The following is a 16,466-nucleotide window of genomic DNA, read 5'->3' on the forward strand; positions in this document are numbered from 1 at the left end:
ACCTCCAGTGGCTTCAACATCTGTTTACAGATCTTCTTCTCCCTTGGCCAAAGCCAGAATCTGTTTTCTGTGACAACAAATCAGCCATCTACTTGGCTCATAATCCTGCCTTCCACGAACGCTCCAAGCACATCGAGATTGACTGTCATGTCACTCGAGAGAAGATCCTCTCTGGCTTGCTGCGTTTGCTTCCTGTTCGCTCTTCAGATCAACTGGCTGATACGTTTACAAAGCCACTTCCACCTGCTGCTTTCATCGTTACCCTTTCCAAGTTGGGCCTAGTAAATTTACTTAGTCCCACTTGTGGGGGGTAATACAGCCTGATTCCTCTTCTGGCCCAATCAGCAAGTTAGGCCCAATCACTTCTCAACTACAAGCACAATCAACTAGAGCCACTTCAGATGAAGAATTTATTCAACCGACTAATCACAACAGAATAACAGAAAGATACTGATATTAGTTATTCTGTTATACTTATTGTTAAGCTCTATTTCATTTGATTAGCTCCTAATGCTTGTGTATATATATTTAGCTGCTGTAGCCATTGGCAGTTAGTTTTTGTAATCTTTTCCTTTTCTGTTAATGAGAATGAAGTTCTCTTTCTCTTTTCCTTTGAGCTCCATTATCGTTGACATGTAAAGTGAAAAAAAAAAAAAAACTTTTCAGAATTACACAGCTAACACTCAAATCATCTTCAAATATCCACACTTAACATATTTCTCATTCAAATCATGAAAATATAAAATTCATGCAGTAATCATATAAAATCAAGAGAATTGCGCATATTTATGGCACCAAAACATCACATATAAGAGTAAAAATAACTCTCCACCAGAGAGTTATCACTAGGCTTAAGACTAATCTATGAACACATGAGCATGTAATCTAATGAAAGAAAATCCTAAGGAATTACACCCTATAGGTTTCAGCCATGTATGAAATAATTAGGATTTTTAGTACAAAATTGTGTTGAAGAATGATTTAGGGTTTAAGGTGTGTTTAAAGCTTGAATGCACTTGTAAATTGAAAATCTAATCTAGGGTTTACTTGAGGATGTAATTTTGGCCATGAAAAAATAGGATGATTTGGAAGTATTGAAAATAATCTAAGTTACCTTAGTGGTCTTAGAGTGCGATTCTAAATTTATGTAAGGTGCTTAACCTATATGGTTGATTGTGTAACAAGTGAACACTTCATAATGCACTAAAAACATGTAAATATGGAATAAATGGTCTAGACTTATAATGGGCATATTATTGGCATATGAGTATGTAAAGTGGAATCATTAAATGATTAAGTCTGTGATATCACTTGATTAATTAATATGTAATTAATGATGTGAATGGTTCCTACACGAGGTGTGCCTAGAGAACCTTGCACTTGATGATTGTTTTGGAGCATACGTATTATATTGGAGTGTGGGCTTGTGCTAAGCTCTTTGAGGTAAACTCATGGTATTGGTTGCTCCTTTCTCTTGTGACCCCACTATGATGGTGGGCATTATGGTTGAATTGTATGAAAGTATGTGATATGTTGTATATGTGCATTCATTCACTTTCATATAGATATTATATGATTCTTGATGTTATGATGATGCACTGATGTTGTATGCTATGGGGATCTGGCCAGTGACCTTGGTATGTAGACTGCCTATGGCTTGACCCTGGGAGTCATTTCATGCTACAGTTTGTGTTGACTTCCTATAGCTTGACCCTGGGAGTCACACTATGCATGTGGGACATGTCAGCGAGCTATTCTTCGGGAGAGCCCTTGAATAGTTAACCAGAAGATGAGTTATGATGCTATATTTATGCTGTATGTTTGTGATATATGCTTTATATGACTTGTCATGTAGGAAGTGGGCTCAGGGGATTAGAGGATCCTCTAAGAACCTTGAGCTTACTAAGATGTTGTTATCTCACCCCTTTTTGGGGACATCATTTCAGGTACCCATGGTAGCAGTGAGACTTCTAGGGGCAAGGGCCCAGCTACAGATTAGTGGATTGATGCTGCTGTTTATGTTACACTGTTATTTTGTTATATGGCATGCGTAGTATTTTGGCCTGTCTCGTTGGATTATTTTGAGACTATATTGATCTATGTAATAATGCTAAGGATTCATTATTACTTGAGCTTCTGGATTATGGATGTATTTATTATGAGTTATGTTAGATGCATGTGATGAGGACACATAGACATGATGTATGGATTTATTAATTTGGGTACGGAGCCAATATGTATGTAATGACCCATTGAGGGGATCACAGTCCGTGTGGGACTTATGAGCTGTCTGTTTATAAACTGTGTCTATCAGGGTTGTATTATAGAGTGAGATTCTTTTCTTCCAATTATCAATTAAACAGCCGTTATGATGTCCGTGAGACCCTGGCAGGAATGACACTTGTTGTCATATCCGGTTAGTCAATGGCCACTAATACTGGCTAATGAGATTAATTAGTAGTTGTATGTTTTAGATTTACACTTTCGCAACATCTCATGTGAATGCTTTTGGAAATCTTTTCAGAAAATGTTTTGGAAAAAGTTTATTCGTATTTTTACAAGACGTTTTATTAATTATTCAATAAAATCTTCCGTTGAGTACGCTATAATATCATGATGGTAACAACCGGAGTACTATGGGGTGTTACAATAAGCAGGATGTAAAAGTTGTGTAAGGCAAGAGGGTGCCATGGAGGAAAGGTTTGGGGTTTGTTGTCAAGAAGAAAGATAAGGAAGAAGGGGAAGAAGGAACAAAGGAGACTGGGAAGATTGTTCGAATTGTTAAGGGAAGATATGTTGGTTCCAAGGCCAGTGTTGTCTAGAGTATTGGGGATGATTGGCTTGTTTTGAATCTTTCGAAGCAAGTAACAGTGAATGGATGATGTTACTGAATTGGGATCAATAGAAGAAGAGAAATCGTATGCCATTCGCATTAGCACTGATATTGGAAAGCAAAGGCCATAGTTGGTTGCGGGAAGCACGTGAGGGACTAGCATAAGTCGCAGTAAATAAGAAGGAAGGGAAATCACTTCCATTGATTTGCACATGAATGAATTGATGGTGTTGCTCAATACAGTAACTGAAATACCAGAAAATTTCCAAATAACCCCTTTCATATGTTTATGACCAGTAACATTTGATGTTCGAGTCTCCACCAGAACCACTAAACAAAGAGCATATTTCTTGATCATAAATCGAAGGTGTTTAACTAATTCCTCTTCGAAGCATATCTACAGTTCCAAACTAAGAAAGTAGTCATTGAGACAAAGATGGTATGACAGACTTTCTATTCGTCTGCAACACCTTATCACTCGATCAAAGGCCCAACCTTCCCCCCTTTTACCAATTTTGCCTTTAATTTTTTGTCCTTTGTGATTTGCAAATTCTTCCTTGGTTTCAATAATACGGATATAATCATGAGTGGATGGGTCACTTCCAAAAACAACAACAGACTTCTTGAGCATATCCCTATCGGACTGCATTGGACCAACAGGGAATGAATCAACGTTTGAAATAATCTGTGACATCACAGTATCCTTGACCTGAACCTCGCCAGTTTGATCCAACTCTAATTCCTCGACATAATCCTCAGTTTTAACCTCCACTCCAAAATCCTCAATCGGATCCTCATCACTCTACTCCTTCATCTGAATTTCAGCCTGATCCTCAACTTGAATATCAATAACCTGATCATATTGTTTAAAATATTGAAAGCGTTGTGCACCATAATCGCATAATTTGATGCATCCTGAGTAGTTACCGTAACACAACCATTCAGACTTATGGCCTGATTTGGTGGTTTGGAATTTGTTTTCCTTCCCATTACCCGACATTCTTCTCTGACTTGAGGCTCCTGTCCAGAATCTTTGATGATGTTATTAATTTTTCTAGAGCATGAAACGACCCTGTGACCATACGCCACTCATTGTAAATTAAATTGAGTCCCTCATAAATAATGTCTTTTGTTTTCCACTCAATGCAATACTTCATCTCCAAAGTTTTAGAAAGATCAACTTTGACGCAAATATGTATAAATCGACCACGAGCAACTTTTATAGCATCAACATCCACACGAATAAATTTTCCTATGAAATTACCAACCTCTCTAACAGAAAAGTTTTAATGAACTTTGTTGGAAATCCATGCAATCTAACCCAAATGTGTTTCCTACTAACCATCGCTTCTTTTGGATCAAATTCAGGGAACCAATCCATAACAAAGAGATAATGATTTTGAATCAGCCACGGTCCTCCATTCTGGGAAAGATTTAAATCCGCCACATTCAAAATGTACAAGATAGAATCCATTCTCTACGTTTGTAACCGCAACCCGACCACTTCTAGCCCACATGCCTTCAATCTTTCTACGCATAAAATAAAAGGAAATATGTTTCCTGATAATTTGATAATCAGTGTTTGCCTCCACTTTCTCCAGGCACGTTCTTTAAACGCTGTAGAAAAAGAGAAATTCATGATGCCATGCTCATTACAATTTTGCTGAATGTGGTCCTCCTTTCGTAGAACATGTTCCTCACAATCCTCTGCAGCCTCGGGGAGTTCTCCTTCATAACTTTCACAACGCCAGCAGAAGATATTGATTCCTTCCCAGTGTCGTGGTTAGGTGCAGCATTTTTTCAATTATAATATTATAACACCTCACATATTTGAAATGTATTATTAATGATTGAATTGTGGATTAGAGGATTAATTGGTGAAAATCCTAAATTTCGGGTGAAAAAACACTCGAAGGGCAAAATGATAATTTGAAAATTACTGTAATCTTAAAATTACGAAATGGTATAATTAGACATTATTTGGTAAAAATAATGTTGGGTTTGGATTCAAAATGAAATTTGAAAATGGCTAGGCACATTTCTGAAAAATTGATGAATGGTGATTTTTTTCTGATGCAATACCGCAGCATAATTTTACTGAAAAACTCAGAAATGAAATTATTGTTCTAGGTTTAGATATATGTTGAAAAGGGTATTTAGAATCAAGAAAAATTATTAGATGAATTATTTGAGGAATTTTGATGGTTTTTGAAAAAATACAGTTAGTGTGAGTATAGGGGCAAAAATGGAATTATGTAAAAAAAAATTCAAATCTTTTAAATAATGTACTGTGACATTATTAAACTACAGTTGTGGATCTTGGAATTTATAAATATATCTAAGTCTTGAAATTAATTAAGATTTCAAGAAGAATAGTTAAGTAAATTGAATTTTAGATATTTTATAACTTTTTCAAAAAGTCAAATAAAGTGGCTAGGCTTATTTAATCCTGAAATTAGCCATTAAACTCATCTTCTTCCTTCCTATACATGTCTTGGTTGAACCTCCATTGAAGGATAGGTTAGATTTGTAACTTTTTATTTTGACACCGAATCAAGAAAGTTACAACATGAAAAATACCCGAAATCACTTGATGATCAAAAACCCTAAAGAAATCCTTGAAAAATAAGTGAGTGAGGAGATCTTTGAGTTTGAAGGTGGTAGTTTTGTGATGTGAGAATAGCCATTGTTGGTGATTTTTGTTGCTTGGAAGCTTGTATATTACTCTCTTCAAGCCTAGGAACTCATTAGTGGTAATATTTCTCAATTTCACTGTATTTCTTATGGATCGAAATTTTATACATAATATGATGTGTATGTTTGTGGGTATGGTTAGAGAGATTTTATGGCTATGTTCCTTTGGAATTTATTGTTCGTATGGATAAATAATCGGTAGAAATCCAATAAAAATTTAATTGATTTTGGTGTCTGTAACATCCCCGTCTCGAGCCGGTTCAATTAACATGCATATGATATAAACAGAAACAGCGAAAGACTTAACTTACGAAAATACGATCTAACTTTTTCTTTTTCTTTTTAAATTCTCATTCGACGTAAACGAAAATCGGACAGAGTAACCTCTGTAAATCGGACAACTGGGAATTTCCCAATCCCACTCTCAAGAGTTCCTGATAGATAGTTTAGACAATATATATCCAGAGGTACCAGTCATGCAAATCTACACAAATACTTATCCATGGGCGCATGCAGAACTTGGCTCAGTGCCGCTAATCTAACAGCATGCAATCCAATACATAAACATAACTGAATACTACATAGTTATATCAACAGGCCTGAATACAAAAATGTACATGCATCAAACTGAAGAACATGTACAAGACATATACAGGCCATATACAAAATAAAGGATCTAACATCATGATCCACAAAATACTGAAATACTAAATGAAAGCACTATACTCCAAAATAGAAGTAGCCTACAGCTACTCAAAATCCAATCCGTCCAAAATCCTCAGCCACGGGTCGCGTCCCTGACTAGAGAGGTCTCACCGGGGATCTGGGCACCTGAAAATATGGCCCCAACGAGGGGTGAGATTACAAATCTCAATAAGCTCCAGGTTTATAGAGAATTCTCCATACCCCTTGCTCACTCCTGCATGAAAGTCAGATACAGAGTATACAATGTACATATAACAGATATCATAACAGAACAAAGCATATATTCATATCATATCAGAGGCGTGCACCGTCATTTCCAAGGGAGGACCCCAAGCGGAAATCAACGCACGTGTTCCCAAGGGAGGACTCCAAACGGAACCAAAGCATGTGTTCCCAAGGGAGGACCCCAAGCGGAACCAAAGCATGTCAGAGGTGTACATCGTCAATCTCAGGGAAACCCCAAGAGGACATCAGTATACCATATATCAATACAGAAATCATATCAGAGCAAGTCATATCATGTTATCAAATAACTCTATATGAATGCATCTATACAAAGTATCACAATAACAGTCATACATTCCAACCACAGTCCACTAACTATGGTGGAGCACTCGAGCAGGAAAAGACTCCTTAAACATAGAGCTTACCTCTTGAAGCTTTTCCAATCTGATTACTTGTGACACAAGTTACTTATATATCTTCAAGAGATTTCGATCTTTTTTAGTCCCTAGGTACACCTAGAGCAAGAATCCACAAATACAAAATCAATAAAATGCTATCATGCCTAGATTTTACATAAGGCATGCATTTTATCACTTCTTTTCGTTTCTTTACATTTTTGCCAATGCTATGCCAATACACAAGTCTAGACCTCATTATAACTGTTGATGTTCTTTAATTTAATCAAGCATTCCCTTAAGAATTTTTCAACATAAATCATGCCATTTTACTTCAAAAAGCCGTGGACCTACCCTTAGGGAATCAAGGTATTTTTCAAACATTATATTTTTCAAGTCATTTAACTTCTTAACTCATCAATTTTGTACATTGAAATACAACACATTTTATTAAAGTAAAATGTAACAAAATATACCCCTAAACACCCTGTAGGTCGAATTCTATAGGGGAATTTCCAAGGATCCTTCTCTTTTACAATACATTTTCTTCACTTACATCACAACTTGCACACACCTATGCATGTATCCACAAGGTTCCGATTTAAGTTTAGACATCAAGTCCTTCTCAACACCTCAAGGCCGAAATGTAGGGTCCAAAATACATAGGATTTTTCCCCTAAGGCCTCCTCACTAATTTCACCAATTTCATACTCCCTCAAGCACCTTAGATTCTCTTAATATATAATATAAAATTTTGCCCAATGTTCCCTATTCAACCTATCATGGCCGAAACTAGGGGAGTACAAACCAAGGGAATTTTTCTTTATTTAACACACGTTGATGTTTATCTTTTACACTATGACTTCCTATACAAAACAAACCATCATCAATTTCAAGTTTTATACTACTTTACTTCCCACCCACACATGCTCATAACTTTCAAAACATTATTCACAATAATAAAACCATAGGATTAGAGTTTTGTTACCTCCAATCAACTACCCAAAGCCTAGAAGGCATTCACCAAGCAAAGCTCCATCAAAAATGTCATTTCTCCTCCTTGATGAATAGTGTCACGAGAATGGGGGGAGGAAGGACTCCTCACACACTCAACTAAAGCTAAAATTGATCGGTGGAATGGATTCGTTGAGTGGTTTTCAATCGATTTCATGTGGTGGATCTTTGGATTTGAAGGATTAATGATGGAGAAATCAAAGAAACAAAATCAAAACCCTAACCCCTCCTTCCCATGTGCAGCTTGGGTTTTGTGGAGAAAGAAGAGAGAGAAACTGATGTGAATAGTGGTTGTTTAAGTGACTTGGGGTTTTTAAGCACATGTGGCTTTTTAACCAGTTGTTTTTCTATCGCGTATTTTAACTTAACAGACCCGGAACTAACTTATAGCTACAGACATATTTTTATTTTTCTGAACTCATTTACATTCATTTTTATTTCCTAAGGAATTATATTCATGATTCACAGTATGGTTTCTGCACTGTTTTTTACGAAATGCACTGTGAACCACTAACTGTACTTCGTTTACTTCTGAACTTAAGACTTATAAACTTGTAATTTTGTTGGTCCTATATTGACTTTCTTGGCATATATTGGACTTTCTTATTCTTATTTCATCAATTATTTGTTTCTGGACTCTACCGGTTGCTTAAACAGCAGTACAAAATACCCAGCAGAAAACACTATTCACGAGATTTTCACGAAAAGTGCAAGACTATACAATTTTTCGTTCTGAACTCATATATGGAGTCAAAATTTTCAAATTATGTCTCTAAAATTATTTTACTCATTTTAGCTCTACCGGTTAATTCACAAGACTGCAAATTCTCCGGCAGAACGCACTGTTCATAACCTAGTCATGATTACAGTCAAAATACTCGAAATCACTCACTGAATCTAATTATGGCATTTAAATCCTTAAATTAAACCTCTAATTAAGATTTACCGTTTAGGGTCATTATAGTGTCAACACTTAGAAAAAATTTCAAGGATTAAAAATTAATGGGTTGTGAAGGAAGTCTTTGATGGATGATGTAATTGATTGGTGGTTGTTTGAATCACAAATTATGAAGTTTAAAAAGAGTTTTAAGGATATGAATTAGTTGAAAAATTCTTTGATTCCCTTGATGCACACATTCGACCATATTGGAATTTTAAAGGGAAAATGATGTAAATTATGTTGGGGATTGATGGAAGGTGTGTGAATGTATTGGTGATTTGGTTGATAAGGTTGTTTAAGTGATGACATTGGTTTGTTGAAATTAAAACATCTTGGAAGATATTTTTGCCTTGTTGGTCGTGAGCTATATGTTTGTGTTGGGGGTTATTGTTTTGTAATTTGCTTGTGTTTATGAAGCATGTGTGTTGATCATTATGTGTATGATCATTGTAGGTTATTTTTGTAAAGGTAAAGTAGATACTACATTGTTCATAAAGAGAAAGCATGATCATACTTTACTTGTGCAAATTTATGTTGATGATATTACTTTTTGTTCTACTAATGAAATTCTTTGTGATGAGTTTGCTAAAACGATTAAAACCAAATTTGAGATGTCTATGATGGGAGAACTCAATTATTTCCTTAGATTGCAAATAAAACAAGAAAAAGAAGGCATATTCATCAATTAAGGAAAGTATTGCAAAGAGTTACTCAAGCGCTTTGGGATGGATCAAGCTAAACTAATAGACACTCCAATGAGCACTTCAATTTCAATTCGCAAGGATGAAGAAGGTACACCGGTTGAGGTAACAAAATATAGAGGAATGATTGGCTCTTTATTATATTTGACCACTACTAGACCGGGTATTATGTTTTGTGTTTGCTTATGTGCTAGATATCAATCTTATCCTAAAGAATCACATTTAAATCTCGTTAAAAAGATTTTGAAATATTAACAGGAACTATACATATTGGTTTGTGGTATCTTAAGGGATTCTCACCTACTTTAATTGGTTATTCTGATTCCGATTTTGTCGGTTGCAAGTTGGATGGAAGAGTACAAGTGGTACTTGTCACTTGATTGGGAATGCTATAGTCTCTTGGTATATTAAAAAGCAAGTGAATGTTGCTTTATCAACCGCCGAAGCGGAATATGTAGTCGCTGAAAGTTGTGTTGCCCAAGCTTTGTTGATGAAACAACAAATTGAAAACTATGGTTTATCCCTCACTCATATTCCAATTAAATGTGATAACACTAATGCAATAAATTTGACAAAGAATCCTATTATGCACTCTAAAATAAAGCATATTGATATTAGACATCATTTCATTAGAGACCATGTTCTTAAAGGAGATGTTAGTATGGAATTTGTAGAATCACATGCTCAACTTGCGAATATATTTACCAAACCATTACCTAGAGATCAATTTGAGAAATTAAAAGTGGAATTAGGATTGTTCAATCCAATCTCTTGATCTATATGGTTTGATGTTTTCTTTGATGTTTAAAATGCTCAAATACCTTAGTTTAATGCTTTGATATCATTTGTACAAGTTTTGATAACTACTTTATACTTTAATGCCACTCAATTAAAAGTTCTTATTCATAATAGGATTTCTGTAAATACTAAATATTCTGGAAATTTCATTCTTTTGAGTAATTTTGACATATCTCTTATGACTTTGGCTTAATACTTTTAAAAATATGAAGAAAGTATGAGTTTAAGTTGATTTTTAATGCTTTATTGCATATTCATATATTTTCACTTTTTGATGTTGCCAAAAGGGGGAGAAGTATTGAGAAATATGAAATATTAAGAAATATATATTGGTAATTTGATTACTTTTATGTTTCCTTACTATTTTACAAAGAGAGAAAAATGTTAACTTCTTATGGGAATTGTTGATTTTTTTTCTATCCTAGTAATGGGGAGCATATTGATAGGGGGAGTTTAATTTTGATTTCACATGCTACTAACCTCATTTCTTAATTAAGTGTTTGTCATCATCAAAAAGGGAGAGATTGTTTATGAAGTTTTGATGATAACAAAGCACCAACAAGTACCAACATAGCTCAACATAAAATCTCTCAATGAAAGGCATGGGAAAAAGTTCTAAATAGCACAAGAAGCTTATAACAAAGTACAAAGTTGAAGAGAAGACTCAAATATGCAAAGTCAAAGCTCAAGTCAAAGATTTCAAGCTAAAAGGAGTATAAGAAGACTCAAACAAAGAAGACAATAAAGACATAGCTCTACACTGCTTATATAGTTCTTACCTAAGTCATAGAACTTATAGGATTGAGTTTATTGAGTTTTATCTTAGGAAGTGCAAAACTAAACCATAAACATATATAGGTGACACATATTCACTTTGATCATGCATACAATGTTCACACACATCAAGAGTTCTTCTGCAAGTGTGAAACATGATCATACATATGTTAGAAGTCACTTAGAATCATTTAGAAGTCACCGAAAATCATTAGGATACATTAAAATTCAAAAAATAGCAAGAAAATTGATTTCTGCATAAAAGTAATAGAATACTTTTTTCAAAGTAATCGAATATTTTTCTGGATAGAAAAGTAATCGAATATTTGATGAACAATAATCAAATATTTTCTGGGTTTGAAGAAGTATTCGAATACTCTCCGAAAAGTAATTGAATACTTTCTGGTATAAGTGACTTAAACTCGTACAAATTCAAAAAAAATTATGTCCAACGGCTATAAACGACTAATAACTCATTGGGCACCTATAAATACATATAGTTAGGTTTCTGAACACAAGAATTAACACTGAAAAACTTAGAATCAAAAAAATCTCATAATTGAACCCATATTGTCTTGCATTTGCTCATCCTTGAGAAAAATCTCAATTACTTTCTCATCTCTTAATCTTTTTCTGTTCTTTCTCTTTTGTTTGAACGTAGAGAGGTGACTCTACATCTGTTTTGCAAGAGAGAATTGTTGTAATTGTTGCAGAGACAATTGGAGTGACCCTAAAGGCTTAGGTTAAGTGTGATCAAGATATGATAATAGACTTGTAAAATTTCAGTTGTAAAAAGGTTTCTTCAAACACCTATTGGAAGCTTGACGATAGTGAAAATGATCGAGCTCAATCTAAACGTAGCTCTCAAGTGGTTTAGAGAATGAACCAGGATAAATTTCAGTTGTAAAAAGGTTTCTTCAAACACCTATTGGAAGCTTGATGATAGTGAAAACGATCGAGCTCAATCTAAACGTAGCTCTCAAGTGGTTTAGAGAGTGAACCAGGATAAATCCCGTTGTAATTCTTCCTTATCCTATCTCTTTTGATTTCTATCAATTGAATTTCATTTTGATTTTTGATATATGTTATATTGAATCTGTATAAGGGTTTATGATCATTACTTTTATGTTCTAATTCGTTCTTGCATGATTTCTTAAAAAGGGTGGGCATAAACAATGAAATTCTTCTATTTTCCCTTTTAAATTTGATCCGCTGCATATTGCCTTTGAATTGATGTTATAAGAATTGTTTTAATTCTGTTTTGTATTGGGAAAAATGTTTATGATCAATAATTTCGTTTTGGTTGAAGTTGTATGTTAAAAGTTGATTTTTGAATTGTTTCTTAAATTTCAAGTAACACACAATTCAACCCCCCCCCCCCCTCTTGTGATTGTTTAGCCATCTTTTCTTTTCAATTTCTACAGTAAATGTAGATAAATTATCTACGTTTATTCCCAAAACGACGTCGTTCTGGGTTGAAAGATTAAAAAATTATAATGATAAAGACTATTATAACCCTGAAATACATTATAATTACAAAAACACATTTATTTCTGTCCCAAAACAATGTCGTTTTAGGTTCAATATAAATAACTTATCTATATTGACTACAGAAAAAATAAACCAAAAAATAAAATATAGAAAACACTTGTTTTCATTACTATTCTACAAAATAGTTTTAAGAAGAAAAAAAATCAGAACACAATCAAATAGAAAAAGAATTTATTTTATTTTTTTGAAGACGAAGCACGTAAAATTGAAATTGGTCCTTATAACTTAGACTGCAAAAAATTTTACCTTCTCCCACTGGCTTATTTCCATTCATGTAGGTATTGATTTTGTTGTACTTTATGAATCGTTTCGCGCGTAACTGTCTTGACTGCTGACTGAACTGTCTCGTCCTTCCTTAATACAAGCGGAAGAAATACTTCACCAACTTGTTCAGAACATTTTGGGCAAAAAAATTAAAATAATGTAATTAATTAAAATAATTACGCATTTAATGCTGTTTTGTTAAAAATTACATATCTGTTGCACAATGAGACGCCCTCTTTGGGCGTCACATGTGACGCCCAAAGAGGGCGTCTCATGTGCAACCTATATATACCCCACTTTCCTTTTTTCACTCCTTACTCATTTACCTCTCTAACCTCTCTCTAACCGCGGTTCGTAGCGAAGCTCTGCCAACGTAGGTAAGGTCATAATACCTCATATGTATACATTTAAATTACAGTGCTAGTTAGTAATACATGTTATGATTGATTGTATATTAGAGACTTGGAACATTAGGATAGTCACTTAGAAATTTTGTGTCATGCTATGAATGTTGTAATGATATAGTAATATTATTATTACGTAGTTATTATTATTACCGATTTTTAATTATGTATTAGGGTTTAGCATATTAATTAGTGATTTATAAATAGTGTTAGAGACTTTGTAAATTTCGTATGTATGATGTTATTAATGCGGGAGTGCATAACTTTGTAGTTAGTTGAGGATAATGGCTGAGTCATCATCTTCTTCGGGATCTGATTCGGATGTAGAGCCCACCGATCCCAGCATGTGGATCATACCTGGACCGTACAGGTGGGAGGTCCTTCGTCAGAGGACGCAAAAAGGTCATATTTCACAGCGAGTGTGGAATACTGAGCATGTAAGAAAGATTAAGACTAGGCGTGGGAAGCCACAAGGGGCCCCACCTACCGGTGCTATTCCACAGGTTGTGGAAGAGTACCTCAGACAGGCGGGTTTCATACATGTTGCCAGGATGCAACATATCCAGGTATGTTATTTATGTCGTTTTGTATTTATGTAATTATTTAATAAAATTCGTTAACACGTGATAACTGCGAAATTTATCACAGATAGATACATTTTTAATTAGTGCTCTGGTCAAGAGGTGGAGACCAGAGACACATACCTTTCACATGACCCAAGGTGAGATGACGATCACCTTACAAGATGTGGCAGGCATCTTGGGCTTGCCGACCGACGGTACTGTCGTCATCGGATCGACCTCTGAGGATTGGCACGCTGCTTGTGCTGCTGTTTTTGGACATGTTCCAGGGGCCGGTGAGTTCCATCATTCTGGCGACCTCCGCATCTCATTCTTTGATCGACATTATACCCGGTGGACTGATCATGAAGGGAATCATGCTGCCGAGATCTACTTCACAAAAGCCCACATTGCCCGGATGTTGGGGACTTGGTTGCTGGCGGACAAGTCTGGAGGTAGCAATTTTGGTTGCCGGCTTGTCCCGTTGCTAGGTGGAGGATTTGAGGACATTGGTCGATTCAGCTGGGGATCTGCAGTTTTGACACACTTGTTCAGGAATTTGTGTGAAGTGACAGATGCCCGTCGAAGCGACATAGGTGGTTGCCATATTCTCCTTCAAATTTGGGCATGGATACGATTCCCACCCATTGCTCCACCCCTTCCTCCTCATCCAGAGCCGGGCACACATTATGGATGCCGGTATGATTTATTTACTTCATTTGATTTCGATAATGTATGGTTAATAATGTATGTACTAACTGTATACTTCTTGACTTTGGACGATTATGTATGGTTGATAATGTTTTTGATTGACAGGTTTAATGTTGTACAAAAGTTTAAACCTCATGAGGTCACCCATTATCGGGCAACATTGGACACACTCTGTAGAGATGAGGTTTGGTGTTAGATACTTACGGTGTTGTTATTTGTCTATGGGTTTATTTTTTTTTTTGTAACTCTATATATTGTTTCACATTTTGTTTGTAGGTGGTGTGGCAGCCATATATAGAATATGAGTGGCTTGACGTGACTCCAGAGCAGCAGTATATGTGGCTTGCTCCCACACCTATTATCTACTTCCACACAGTTGTCAACAAAATATGCAACCAATCTGTTATATGTATGCTTAACCAATGTTGTTATAGGCATATTTCTGGCCCCCCTTCAAAACCCTATTGACAGATTCAGCCAAATTTGTTGTCATATGACCGTACCTCCGTCCTTCAATATCGTAGGCACGCGACCACTTTTCCTTAGGAATCGCATCTATCCACTCAGCAATTTGAGGACTACTTTCACGGAAACTCGCAAGATTCCTTTCAAAATCAACCATTGCTGGAGTATAACCTGCACAAATTGGACATAAACGAAGTAAACATAAATTGACAGTCATAATGGAAAGAAATAATTAAGCATTCAGTCAATGAGTATACCTAAATTCTTTAACATCCGCTTCAAATCTTCATTTCGAAACTTTTGATTGAAGTTGCTTGCAATATGACGAATACAGAATACGTGATACGCATTTGGCGGCTGCCAAGTAGGGTTATTTTCCACAGCAGATATTATGCTTCGATGCCGATCGGATATCAAACATATGTTTGACATCGTAGTCACATGAGCACGAATATTAACGAGAAAATAATCCCATGCTTCCAAAGTTTCGCCTTCTACGATGGCAAATGCGATTGGTAAACATTCATTATTACCATCTTCGGCTGTGGCCACCAACAATTTCCCTTTGTACTTTCCATATAAATGTGTTCCATCAATTTGGATGACGGGTTTGGCAAATTTGAACACCTCACAACACTGTCTAACCGTCCAAAAAATGCGATGAAAAACCTTTTTTCCAGAAACTAAGCTCTGCTCGGCATAAAGATCATTAGTTTGTATATGATAAAATGAACCTGGAGAAAAGCGAAGCATGTATTCGCACCACCTTGGTAAAAAAGCATACGATTCCTTCTTGTGGAACACCAAACGGAGCAGACGCAACGTCATTCAACTGCGGCATTTGCGCGACGACTGGTTGATGGAATATTGGAATTTCAGACGCACCCATCTCACAAGATTCATCTCCTTCTGAAGCACTAGCATCCTCCGTCAGAAGATGTTCTTCCTTTTCCATATTTTCATCATCATCATCGTCATCTTCGTCGTGCATTTCCCAAGTCGGATCATTTTCATCTCCCTCAGAAAAGATACCAACTGGAGACGCATGAGCGGCAGGAGAAGCTGGAAGACAGGGAGAATTTAAATAAACTGACCTCACCGGTATGGGAGCATTCTCCGTTGCAACGATGTCGACATACAACTCTAGAAAATCTGTCCTTGACTGGTTGCAAAATTCTTCCATTGTCATCTCCAAGTCTTCATCGTCAAGCACTTTCAAACTAATGTATTTATCACCTTGCCACACCCTTGTCGTGATCTCAGTGATACATTGGTTGTCTTGAAGACTTAACTTCTGCCGAATTCTCTGATGCAGTTCGCCAATGGTTGTGTTGCGTTGGATACGTGTCGGCCTTTTTTCACCTTCGAATATGACACCTCATCGATCTTCTACCTTCCTACCATTGTAATATAACACAACACGAACAGAATC

At 35.8% G+C, this 16,466-nt stretch overlaps 1 protein-coding gene across 1 annotated transcript; it reads left to right on the forward strand.

Moving 5' to 3' along the window:
• The first annotated feature begins 14,024 nt into the window (after window positions 1-14,024).
• On the forward strand, window positions 14,025-14,874 carry LOC133308884 (serine/threonine-protein phosphatase 7 long form homolog). The gene is made up of 3 exons (XM_061509616.1): window positions 14,025-14,557; window positions 14,675-14,760; window positions 14,846-14,874. Exons 1-3 carry the CDS (start codon window positions 14,025-14,027, stop codon window positions 14,872-14,874), a joined length of 648 nt encoding a protein of 215 aa, XP_061365600.1.
• The last annotated feature ends 1,592 nt before the right edge of the window (window positions 14,875-16,466 follow it).

The sequence above is a fragment of the Gastrolobium bilobum genome, unplaced genomic scaffold (genome assembly GCF_033153095.1).
Source record: "Gastrolobium bilobum isolate Gb01-03AN ecotype WA unplaced genomic scaffold, APGP_CSIRO_Gbil_v1 utg13041, whole genome shotgun sequence".
NCBI lineage: Eukaryota > Viridiplantae > Streptophyta > Magnoliopsida > Fabales > Fabaceae > Gastrolobium > Gastrolobium bilobum.